The sequence below is a fragment of the Mixophyes fleayi genome, chromosome 1 (assembly GCF_038048845.1).
Source record: "Mixophyes fleayi isolate aMixFle1 chromosome 1, aMixFle1.hap1, whole genome shotgun sequence".
Classification (NCBI taxonomy): Eukaryota; Metazoa; Chordata; class Amphibia; order Anura; family Limnodynastidae; genus Mixophyes; species Mixophyes fleayi.
In genome coordinates this window covers 161,809,595-161,822,990 of record NC_134402.1, presented here as the reverse complement: position 1 = coordinate 161,822,990, position 13,396 = coordinate 161,809,595, and the positions used below count along the sequence as shown (strand labels likewise).

General features: G+C 37.9%; 1 protein-coding gene across 2 annotated transcripts in view; it reads right to left on the bottom strand.

The window, feature by feature from the left end:
* Positions 1-683: 683 nt before the first annotated feature.
* Positions 684-13,396, bottom strand: part of LOC142144130 (N-acylethanolamine-hydrolyzing acid amidase-like) — a 38,616-nt gene continuing 25,903 nt past the window's right edge. Inside the window, exons 7-11 of one of the 2 annotated variants that reach the window (XM_075202615.1) lie at positions 13,015-13,077; positions 10,824-10,890; positions 8,811-8,839; positions 8,546-8,628; positions 684-1,096 (exon numbers count right to left, since the gene is read on the bottom strand). In XM_075202615.1, coding sequence (XP_075058716.1) covers positions 1,038-1,096; positions 8,546-8,628; positions 8,811-8,839; positions 10,824-10,890; positions 13,015-13,077 — 301 coding nt within the window. In that variant the 3' untranslated portion in view covers positions 684-1,037. Of the gene's footprint in view, positions 1,097-6,700; positions 6,925-8,545; positions 8,629-8,810; positions 8,840-10,823; positions 10,891-13,014; positions 13,078-13,396 lie in introns of those variants that run through there. The other variant, XM_075202624.1, reaches the window with a different exon arrangement.

Here is a 13,396-nt window from a genome sequence, read left to right as displayed (position 1 = left end):
CCAGATATATAACTCCCACTTCCAGTCATAACCTCCCGCACATTTACATACCAAATATGATGGAATTACAACAATATCAAATATCATTCTAAAAGACATGTGACTACTGCAGTTTCCCTGTACAGTTGGTATCTATACTTCACAACCCCTTTTTGCGTTTTTTTTGCCCCTGAGTACAGAGTGGCACACTGATTTCCCAAAATATGAAGACATGTTCTTCAAGGTTAATATTTCTATATACCTGCATAGGTAGTCTTCATGTTTTGCTTTTGCCTACAAAATTTTTACAATACCTATTGAGAGGAAGTCTACCCTAAATAGAAAATGGCGTGCAGAATCAAGGCAATGCATGGCTGTTATCTGTATATGTTAAGTTAGCTTCCTGACAGAATGTCTACTGAACATAATTACTGGGCTAATTGACCAAATGTTTTATCCGAGGGGAAGTCATATACCTTCCTATTTATCAGTTTAATATTTATCTGGGGGCCTGACATTTAATATATATTTTTAGTTTAATTACCGCTTTCTTTTTTCAACCTTACTAATGATACTAACATACCAGGTAAAAACTTCATATCAAGTAAAAACTTCATGTAAAAGTATAATTCCAACCAAAACAGATAATTAAGTTTTGAGTGGAATATTCTTAAGAAAATCCTGGTCCCTAAAGCTTACTTATCTGGAGTTCAGTGTTCAGGATATCAAGTGTTTGCCACCACTGCTCCACTCGCCAATGTCTGTAAGATTTTCCTTGATCTTGCAAATCCAGTCTTTTTTAAGACAGGCCAACAATGTGCTGCATGCGGTAGTTTGCATGAGGAACATCGGTGTGTATGTATAGGAAGCTGGGGGAAATTCCATATAGGATGAACGCCAGATCCCAGGTAAATAAGACTGGGATTTGCATAAGGATAATTTCACTGATTTTGTTTTTACTTTTCGGTGGAATTGTCCTTTATTATAACGACTAACAGGTTCTTAACAAATTATTCACTTACACGTAAACAAATATTCATGTTAAAACAGCAGTGACATTATATCAGGCAGAGGATTGTACAGTCAACATTTGAAGATTCTGGAAAACGTTCTCCTCCTGTACAAAGACACAGCAAGGGATAGCTTATTGAAATCACTTGGTCTATATATTTATTAAGAAATATAGGTTATTTTGTAATATGGCAAAGTAATGTTAATAGCAGCTTATTTTGCATGTAATGGTGGCTCAATGCTATCAATCATGGTTCCTACCATATAACATATACTCAGATATGTAAAATACTGACAATTTAAAATTATTAAGAATGCAATATTATGAATAAGTATATTACTATCCAAATTAGTAAGCAATATACATTTACACATTTTTTTGTACCTAGAAAAGCACATAAACAGAACAAATTCCGGAGATGCGTTAATATAATGAGCATTACACTTTCTAGCCTTTAACCCCAGCCTCACATAAAAATGCATAAAAGCCCCTACCCCCAACTAGCAGGGATGGTGTTCTGAGACCCCTGCTGTTTGTGAGATACTCCACAATTAAATACCAATCATTCTCAAACTCTGTTTTTTATTGGGCCTATTTATCATTATATGCCTGGTTTTCCTCTTATATGTAGAGAACTGACTGAAAATCTGTTGTGACATCCAATCAGTATTATCAATACAAAAGCACAACAATGGTGCCTAAAGCAATACTGAAAATGATCCTGTCTGTTGTGGCGAGAGAATTTGGCCGTTACTGAAATGCCGTTGATTGAATATCTCACAAAGTGCAGACACGGATTATGCTTGTTTGGAGCAGTGGTGTTTTATACCACATTTTTATATGTGAGTGAAGGTTGTTTAGCTTTCATTCCATTTTAATAAATACCTTTTAAACTGAACTTGAAATTTAAGTTTGTAATATGGCAATTTAAAGTAACAGATAACAAAGTTGCAAATAGAGAAGTGATTCCTAAATAGTGTGTGTGTAATTAGGACACATATGTCACAACACCAGGATGGATATGTCACAAGAATTTATAAGTAACAGTGAAAAACTCTTAAAATAAGTTAAAGATCTGTATTGAGGATATATGAACTATAATTATAAATAAAAACACCTATAATTAACTGTTAAAATTTTTTCCTATTAATTCTTAATTCTAATTTACTTATAACAATCATTTAACATTGATGTGTACGAAAAAAAATGCAACCATGTGACATCGGTTCACAAACTTTAGTTTCTAAGTCAAAGTTTGTGAACCACTGCAAGCGAGCAAACATTCAATCATCCATCAGCTTAGATTTATGTGCGGGGCTGGATTAACCCGAGGGCTTTCTGGTCTAAAGCCCAAGGGCCTTGGGCAGCTGGGGTCCCTAGAAAAGATTTTAATGCTGCTCTCTTTTTTTCCCCTTTTTATTCTGACCTGCGGCGGCTTTATCTTCGGGGGCGGTCCCGCCCCCGGCTCCGACTGTCAGGTTACGGAGGCTGACAGGCAGGTAACAGCAAATGTGATGCTGTTAGCTGCCTGCTGTCACTGTAAGTGCGGCCACGGTGCGATGCTTAGTGTGGTCACGTGAGACTATCACATCTCACGTGATCACACTAAGCACAAAGACCCCGCCCGCACATAAAGAACAGCCGGATTCTGCTGCAGCAAAGAGGAGGATGGTGGCCAGAAGAAGACTGTCAGCAAGGTAAGTGCTGTTTGTCTATATGGGGAAGAGGAGTAGGTGATACATTGGGGCGGTGGGGGGAGAGGAGGGGAGAGAGGGGTGCGAGTTGAAGATCTACAAAAACTGAACAAGGTGAATAGCCCTGGTGCAGGGTTGTGGCAGGTGGCTTTTGATGGTCACTCACGGTAGATGGTAAGGTCCATGGTCTAATAATTGCTTTAACTGGCCATGGGCTAACACATCTTTGACCTGGAGAGGTGGGTAAGGGGCTATTTGTTGTATAGATTGCACAAACTCTTCCTTCTAATCCAGGGGATTCCAAACTTCTAAAGTCACATGGCCAAATGCAAACAGTGAGGAAAGTTGATAACTGAATGATCCTGGCTGGTCCCTTTCTTTCCTCTCTCTCTCCTGATTCTTTCTCAGACCCTGCCTCATAGTTCTCAGTTTTGGATCTTGGTCCCAGCTTCTGATTGGTTCTCAGACAATTAACCTCATCATCGCCACTTCACTAAATATCAGCATGACAGTAATGTAATGAGCTAAGCAAGACAAGGCAAACCCACTCCGGTAAGTCCCTACCAGGTAATTTATTAATATCCTTTATGTCCCTTTTTCTCCAGCACAGAGGAAAAGTAATAGACCCTGAGTGTTCCTCATGTCAAAGGGGAAAGGTCATCTCAACAGGGACACAAAGCCCTTTTTATTTGGATGACTTGTATTGACCTTGTTGACCCTCCACCTGACCTTGTGTGCAATGATATAGCATTCAGAGTTATGCAGCCTGTTCCTCTCCAAATGCTGGAGAACTACAAGTCCCAGCATGGAGGAGCTTGCAGTCCTACAACAGCTGGAGAGACAAAGGTTGCATGACTAAGATAAACACATGCATACATGGTAGTAATATGTTAGGCTGCATATTAATACTTAAATCAACAATAATAACAATATTACACACCGACTGCTAGGAAATCTGACATAATTTTAGACAAGATACGGATTCTGGGGTGACCCCTGGACGTTGTTCTTGGGGTGTTGTGTCTAGTAAAGCATATTCCTGATACTTTGAGTTATGTGTGAAGGTTACAGATTTAAAGAATTTGTTATATCTTATTTTGCACACTTTATATTACTATTATTACATTTATTATTTCGGATTTTTATTTTATTATAATCTATTATTTAGCATATTTTTGTTTCAAATAACAATTTATTGAGGACATTCAAACATTTACTACGGGTGTCACGAACAGCCCTCACCTGAGCCTGCGTGATACGTGTGTGACACAGGGTTAACCAAACAACAACCACCTGGTCTGTCTGAAATTATTAAATCCTTCCCTATCTATGCCACACACTAGCTTTGCGGTACTAACTATGCCACCACCAAGGTTTTTTCTGACAAGAGCTGACACCCTTATTTAGGAAGCCTTCGGTTCTCCCTAGCATTAATCTAACACAATGTACTTTAATCAGAGTTCACATAAACCACCATGTTCTCCCCGTTTCAGTTACGTAGCGTATTGACCAAATTGTCACGTGAATTCGTAAGAACACAGAGACTTGAACTTATTACGTGTAATTTAATATGGAAAATACATCCACAATGCTTAAGATAAAACAGATAATAAAAGGCATACAAATATAACGCAATTGTTTCTATAAAATAAAAAGGATAAAACACAGAATTGATACCTCACTTATAATCAAGTTTCTGTTGCTGGGAGAAGCAGGAAAAATGGGACCCTCTTCAATATCGAATTGACTCCCTCAGAGTGAACAAAGGCTTACATTTACACTGCAGTTTTAAAACCAAGCTACAGGGCCCACAGCTCCCCTTCCTGTGAGGTCAGAACCAACAGGACTGTAGAATGCAAATTAGGGTTTTATGATTCTGCTGTAGAGACAGGTTTTTGGCACTCTATCCTAACTTTTCACCCGTATGACTTACAAACATGATTTTACCTCCACACAACAGGTCATAAGTTTCCCTTCATCTGCATACCACACATGCCTCTGTTATGTATGATATGGGAGAAAATGATATGATATTTTCCTGTGACCCTATAAAGCTTGATTCTTTCATTAACATACAACCTTGTCTCTGCAGTCGGCCTGTCTGGGGCCTCCCAAACGTGTTAGATTCCATTGTCTTAAAAGACAATGCTCCTGCCATAAATGGTACAAGGTGCTACTATTATCTATCAGCCCCCTCTGGGTAGTTTAACCTAAACAAAACCCTTTGATCTAACATCTTATCTGAGCCATGTCACACAATTTCTAGGAATTAATTCACAAACACATTTGCAAATTTATGCCTAAAAATTAGCTTGCACATGACAACGGGGTAATAACTTTCTTTCTTACTGTATTTATTTTGATCATGAAAGAGAAATTAGAATATATACAGACATAGTAGGTATATTAAAATGAACATTTTACAAGCAGCTTATGCCCAATCCGATATTACTGGGGGCCTCACAGTACCCGTAGCCCAGGGGCTAACAATGTCTTAATCCAGCCCTGAGTATGCGACACAAATCGACCAAGGAAAAAGAGAAACCTTAGAATACACTAATTTGTCGGAATTGTTCAATAAGTATCAATGAGAACAAATCTAAACTGAGAGATTATAATCATTATAAATCTGCATCATGTAGAACACAACACAGTTAGACATATTTAGTCTAAGTGAGTCACAAGTGCTTTTTTTATCAGATGTCAACATTACATTAATGTTATCTGAAACATAGGCAGTGCAGTATTAGAACTACCTGCAAAGTCAGCACCAGCATAGTTTCCATTTTAATGTCATTAACAAAAGGGCTGATTTTCTTTGCAATGAGCTGGATGAGTCACTCATCAACTTTAAAGTACTAATTTAATCAAGTAAAAAAAGAAATAAATGCAAATTCTACGCAACAAAACAGTAGTTGAGAGGAATAACCATATAAAACATAATACAAGAATCTGGTGTATACAAATAAGGGGATGTCGACAAATCAATATTTTAGGATTCAGCTGAATATTGAATCCTTTTAGAAAAGATTTGGTTAGATACCAAACTTGCTAAAAACCCTTAGGATTTGGCCGAATTTTGAGGTTAAGCCCTAACTTAGTGCATGCAGATTTCAAAACATAGTGCAAACACGTGTTATCATCTACAGCAACTTAATGACACCTGCACTTTTAACTTTCAGAGAGTTGATGGCTAACCTCTGATTGGTTGCCTTGGGTTACAGCACATATGTGGTATCTGCACAATGTAAGGAAATAAGCCTATTGGCTTGTCTGTTTTGGTTTGGGCAATGGTGAAGATATTTTCCAGAACACAACTGTACTCTTGCAGACAGGTATGCTGTATCTCAGCTCAAACATAGGCGTATAGAGAATTGAAAAAGTAAAAGATTTCCATTTGATTAATATGCGTCTACACACATTTCCACCTCTGTTTTGAGTCACACGCTTCATAGGATGTGTACAACCTTAAATCTAGTTTAAAGGTACATATAGAGCAGATATACAGCAAACACCAACCACCATAATTGCTGAACTCTAAATTTATGAAGGTACCCAAATTTTCCACATTTCATATGTAGGAAGCAGTAATCATCACATTCAATATTCACTAAAACAAATGCAGCTTTAAAAGATCAATTAAAGCCACTATATGACTTTACTATATATCAAGGCTCTGGAATGGTTATAATTAAGTAGCCGTGCTCTTTTACTACTCTGTAGTTGGTTGCATTGTTAAGAGGGAGGTGTTACTCTAACAGATCAGATGTAGCAAGACTGACAGTTTTGCAAACTTACTTTGAAGAAATGCATTGTACAGTTTGGTTGATTCATACACAGAGCAGAGCCAGTGATATCTCACTAGCTCAAATGACTGTATTCTCAGGATTTTGTCCTGCTTCAGATTCACATTAGGATATAGTACTAAAGATTTGGCAGGAGCTTCAACCATCTGTAGTGGAGCAGGGAGGTAACGCTTTACTTTAACACTGAACAATATGATTTACTTTCATGGTTCATATTTCAAAATTCCTGTTCCAGGGTTTATTGGTCATTAAAATTACAAAACACTTTTATGCAAGATCTACGAATATAATAAGTGGAATTTCAGTAGCCACAAGACGTTACAAGTTGATGCCCTTTTTCACCGCTATTTTCAGAGGACTCATTTTTCTACAGCTGTCAGAGTAGGCCAGTTTTAGGAAGATCTTCAGAAAATGTAGTATTTCTTTTTTTTTTCTGGAAAAATAATGTGTAGTAAAAATGGAGATATAAATAAATACAGTTGTATATAGTCACATATACAAATCATAGCATTTCATACAGTGCTGCAGTAGAGTACAATTAACTGTTTATATATTTGCAACTGTAATTTAAAATTTACCCTAAGACGTACAAATCAAAATACTAAATCACTGCTAAATCACTGCTCATGAACCGTTTCTGCATAATGAAAAGAAAAAGAAAAACTGCACAATCCCATCTCCAGCACGGCTTGCTGCAAACTAGGACCACATTTAAGTGACAGAGCTACACATAATAGTCAGGTATATGTTCTGTGCAGCACTTAGTCTTTCCACCGCCAACCACCATGCTATATAGCTGCTATCTGGTTTCATACTAGATCAGTTTACCGAGCTGAGAGGTTGCAACAGAGAATAAGTAGAATATGTGGAATGACAGTTTGCTGCCCACTTGAGCAAATACCATATTACACTGACTGATCACTAGGCTACTTACCACACCCTCTGAACACCGTTTGGAGGGCACATGTGGAATTTGTTTTGGGGAGAAAATTTCCATTTGTGCATACATATATAAAATATGTTCCCAATGCTGACAGATTCTCTTTCAGAGAATATGTAAATAGTGTGAACAGTATTTTAAATGTGGGTTGAGAAATGGAGCACAAAAACATGGAAAGCTGTTAGTGCAGGAGAAGGTTGAGTGACTGTTAGGAACCCCTCCAGCCGGCACAACACAACCTGGAGTCTACTCTGCCAGTCAGGTGTTCACTGGAGCCCCTGATGGTGGGGACAGGCTGGGCTGCAGACTGACAGAGGGTCGTGAAGTGTGTACCGACTGGGGAGAACCCAGGCAAGCAGAGGAGTCCAAGCAGAGCCAATAAAAAAGCCGAGGTCAGGGGTCATGAGCAGACAGGGAGGTCGGTATTCAAGCCAGAGTTCAGGGTCACGAGAAACACGGGCAAAGTCCAAATCCAGGCAAAGGGTCATACACGGGTAATCAGTAGAATATTCAACAGACAGGAACAAGGCACAGAGCAGGTCAGCAGACTGGCAACAGAAGCTATAACCGGCAATGAGGCAGCAGACCTCATTGCCTTAAATACAGACACAGACCAATCAGGAGTTGGATACACTCCTGCAGGCTAATTACTAGTACAGAGCAAGGGCCAATCAGGGCTTGTCCCTGAAATACACAGTTGCAGGCTAATGCCTGTAATTCAGCCCCCTCATTAAATCAGGCCAGAGGCTGCTTGTTACGCGCATGCGCCCGGCTACTGCCGGGACGCAGCGCTACTGTAGAAGCGTCCTGCCGTTGCCCTGGTGACGGCCAGACAGGAAGAGGAAATGACGTCCCGGTCGTCAAGGTGACGGCCGGGACGCCAGGGGGAGCCAGAAACGAGCCGCGGCGGCTGCGAGTACCGCCGCAGCTCGTGACAGTGACAGGCTTGTGTCCCTGTATGTTAATGTTGGCTGGTTTATGTGAGGAACCCGCTCAGCCACTTGTCTCTCACCCTGACAGACCCATCCAAAACATTTGTTTAACTATTTTCTTATTAAGTTAATTTAGTTTTCCTAAAATGAACAGAAAACACATTGAGAAATCGTAAGCAAACCTTTATTTTCATCTTCCTTTCTGATCCGTGTTGTGTATTTCTCTGGAAAGGCAGCACTCATCACTGTTGTGTACATGGTGTCTCTAAAATCAGACAAACAAAAACACATTAAATAATTGGTAAGCAAACAGAAGACCTGTATTGTAAGCCAAATCTTTTGAATTTGCGAATTAGTTGCAAGACATCTTTCAGATAAAGAAGTTCTCTGGAAGTACACAATATTCAAACAAATATAAACTACTTTAACCAGTAATATAATACTTACTCATTCAGCACTGGCTTTACAGACAGGACCTGTGTGTTAAGAGAAAATAGTAATTTGTTGCAAAGCATGACCTCTAATTTCTAACTGTAACATTAGTGAGTCACACAATTGCTTTTTTAATGTGACATACTAGATTACATAGGGCAATCCAAATAAAGAGGAAATGTAAGCCAAAATAGATTTCCTGTGTTTTAAGTTTGCATAAAAAGATAGAAAGACATTTTACAATCATGATTAATGTACAGTATTTTAAAAAAAATGAAGTTTTGTATTGTATTTTTGTCAGACAACACATAGAATGGCAATAAAACCTTCTTGCCATTTGTTGAATTCTGTATAACACTTAATATCTTTGTTATGAAAACACAAGTCTATATTCCAGATATTTGGATTAAAAGATCGGGCACATTAAAAGCTATGACAAACTCTAGTATATGCTGCAAACACTAGTCTGTGCTTTTACTGCATTAGTGAATGTGATTTGTGAATATTTGCAGGACTATAATACGTCAGTTAGCCCAGTGGCAGGTAATTAGGTACAACAGACATTCTGTCAGGAAGCTAATTAAGATATGCAAATTACTGACATGTATTTCCTATTTAAAATAAAATAGACAGTCTAATAAGGCATTGCACAAAAGAAAGTACCCCCTAGGTGTGAGGTGTACATAACAGAAATGCTAGGGAGCCACACCTAGCAGGAGATCTTACACAAGGAGGCCATATGATAGCTTGCTATATTTTATATAGACAAATATAATTCAGTTTCCAAAATGCAACTTTCAATCAATTTAATTAGTGATCAACCACATACTCATAAATAGCATGATGAAGGGCAGCCCATACATCAAATAAAGCTGTCTGTCATACAGAGAAGGTGAGAAAATCAGTATCAGCTCAGCTACTACACTAGACCTATGCTGTTTGGTATCTATAAATTCATAAATTTGTATTGGACTTATTAATAATAAAATTGGGTCTGAGTGAGACTGCACAGGAAAGTTAGGTCACATTTTAGAATTGGATATTAAATCAGGGAAGATGCAAATTGTTGTTGTAAATGGTGTCACAGGCCCCCTCTGGAGACCGCAACCCCTGGAGGAGGGGAAAGGTGTAAAAGTGTCTTTAAAAAGATGAGACTGGTAACAAAAAATTGTCAGTCTTTTGGGAAATCAATCAACATTGATAAGCTGTCCATCTTCCAAGCCAATTTCTCTTGGCACAGATTATACAACTCATATGTAAGCTATACTCTGAAACTTTATCCGTTTATTTTACATGTTTGCTTATGTATGTCATGTCATCTTAATTGTTTTTATAATCTGTAAGCATTGTACTTTTTGTATATTAAATCGAAAATGTAATAAGTGCTGTCCTTATTGCGCTAAGTGACTCCAATAGCCATTTATGAAGAAGATTGATTGACCATGCAAACCCTTTAAATGCTGATGTGTGAATGGTTAATACATTTGTCTACCAAGCCTAGTGTGTGTCTGAATGTACATTTGTGTAACTGAGTCTGGAGGAGTTAAGTGTTAACCCTTGCTGGTGTATACAGGGCTTACCTGCGTGTAACAGGTAGCATAGTGTGGGAAGTGTTAACTCTTTTAGCTGTTAGATGCCTAATATTTCAGCTGTTGTGACCTGTATCAGATCTCATGATTAGGACACAGTCCTAAATTTGTGGGATGTGGCCTCAGCTGCTTGAAATTGAATGAGGGGGCAATGGTCATAATAAACTTATTTTTCATAGTGGAATGTTGACATTGAACAGTATATTTTACCACCATGCTTTATAGCTGACTATTTCTATTTTAGTGTTTAGTTGCCCATTTATGTAAAACACAATTTTTGACCTGTCCTGTTGATTTGTGTGTAATGTAATACATCTTGTGATCATCTTGCAATGATTCAGGTTTGCTAACCAGACTTTAGATGTACCCTTCCAATAAAACAGCCTTCTCCATTCAAAAGTGAAAAAATGAATGAAATAGGAATCGAAATTAACCCAACCTGATATAAAGAGTCTGTATTGATGTTTGCTTGTCCAGTTGCATTCAGTGCTTGTATGGCTAGAGTCCTGCAAAAATTAATAAATTAGCGTACACAGGAAAGGGATCTATATAAGTAGACTATTGCTGCATATTAGTTTAATGAAACAGGGTTACGAAAGGGGCAGTATAGGTAAATATGGGTAATGCTCAAGTGTGTTCTAGTATATGGTGCTTGACATGGTGCTCCAGATATGGAAACAACCTTTATCCAGACAACTCCAAGTCACAAGAACTCAGCATAATAGATTCATACCTGTATTTATAGAGAAATATATATTTGCTGCATCTAAGTTCCCCTCAGCTCACTATAAAAGGAGCTTAATACAGGGATCATCGACTCTTATATTAAATGGATTAGAATTTAGAGCAGGGTTGTCCAACCCGCCTGTAAATGTGGCCCAGCAGTTGTGGCAAGGGGGCAGCGCTGTTAATGAAAAAAATATTCTGCAAAAAAAATAATAAATAAATAAATACTTACCTTGCGGTAACGTCAGCTGGAGCTCCGGCTCCCTCCCTGGTCTCCGCCTCCGTGCGGTGCTCGCAGTGAATGTCAGGTGTGACGTCATCACACCTGACATCCATTGCGTAGCGCAGCACAGAGGAGACAGCCGCGCGAACTATCAGCAGCAGTCAAAGATTATCCAGTATCTTATTGTTGTTACTCTGAATTTGGACTTTCTGCACCATGCAGTTGTGAACTAGCTGTGTTCTCTGTATGCATATAATATAAATATTAATAGATAATTGTATTTTTAATATTTTAAACCATTTTAAATGTGCAGTGCTGAGTAGGGTGAAATTATCACCCACTGTTACCCTCATTGGAGGCTGCTCCATGAGCCATTTTTCCCACCACCCTATCTTTAAATCTCTGTAGATTTCTATTAGTCCTCCTGATGCTACCTATATCGGTGACCATTTCAAACTGGTCAATAAAAAAAATGATTCATGGGTGCAGAAAGAGAGGAAAAAAAAGTTTTTGGCATTTAATTCCCCGAACCCCACTCAGGGGCAGATGCAGGCAAGTTAAATTGTAGCTGGTAATGGGACTACTGCTTTAATCATGATTCTGCAACAGGTTTCCTAACTCTTACTAACTTCATTTCCAAGTAAGTTTAATATGTTAACTATGTTTTCTATGTTTTTTTGGATGATCAGCTATCGTTAGTGTTAGTATATTTTATGAGCGGCCCAAACCAACTCGTCATCTTCCAATGTGGCCCAGGGAAGCTAAAAGGTTGGACACCCCTGATTTAGAGGAAATACAGGACAAAGCTTAAACAAAAAAACAATCTTTTACTTTCTCTTACGACAATAAAGAACATTTGCAAAAACAACATCTACAGACGGTAAATCCTTTTTCCCTAGTGACAAAGTCTTGATGCTGAAACGTGTTGAGGCGTGGCCTGGCATGATTTTTGAAACATTGTTTTAGTCTGTATGCTGTATATTTCAATCTGCATGCTGAAATACCTTAACTAATATTTGGTACATGTTTTTTAACTGTGTTTTTTTATCAAATAAAGAAAAAATGTTTTACACCATGAAAGCACTCCATGTCTGTATTTGATTCTAAATATTGATTTGTCCCGTGGAGTTTGGGTAGCTAAGAAGGGGAGGTTGCAAATGAAACTTACAATAGTGTCTCTACAGAAGCCTAATAGGACAGGTGATGAGTAAAGAAGCTTAATGGATTTAGACCTTTTAAACTTTTATTCAATTTCGGTGCAGAGTGTAATATCATTTTTGCTTATATTTATCAAAACAAGTATGAACAAGTTCAGCAATCAAATGTATTGTGTGTTGCAAATTAGATGCCACATATTTATTATAGAAAATGCTACATTATTTCTGGCCTTCTGAATTGTTGAGCATTTTCTAGATTCTACCGATTAATGTTTCTAAGTTTTGGTTTTCAAGAACACATATTTTTGATCTTGAGAAATTGTACCCACCAACAGCACGAAACATTGACCAATAATATTTTATTGGCAAAACAAGACTGGTGCCTTATATTACGGAATAAGCAGCAAGAAAGAATGTAAGACAGTTGTGCATGGATACATTATAATAACATAGACTATGTTTGGTCAGGAGTACAATATTTTAAGGGGATGCTTTCCTTAAACATAAGTATAAAAAACACATACCTTCGGTCATCTGAAGGTGGTGGGGTGTTCCAGTGATCATAATTTGTCTCCACACGGAACCATCTAGAAGAAACACACAAGTGATATAGCATATATGTACACTCCAAAGTATTTTTATTTCCACCAACTGACTATTTGTATATTTCTAAAACAGCAAAGTAGTGCTCTTTTCAAAGAGTGAAAATCCATTCAAAAGCTATGCACTATTTATAATACTGCAAAGTGTTTAAAACATAATTTCACCAAAAGTGAAATTCCTTAGCCAAACTATTTCTTCTTATTATTATCATAGATTTGTAAGACACGACAGTGCCCTTAAGTGTGGTACAGTAGGGAAAACAGTACATACATAAAACAGGGACATACAAGGGAGACAAAATAA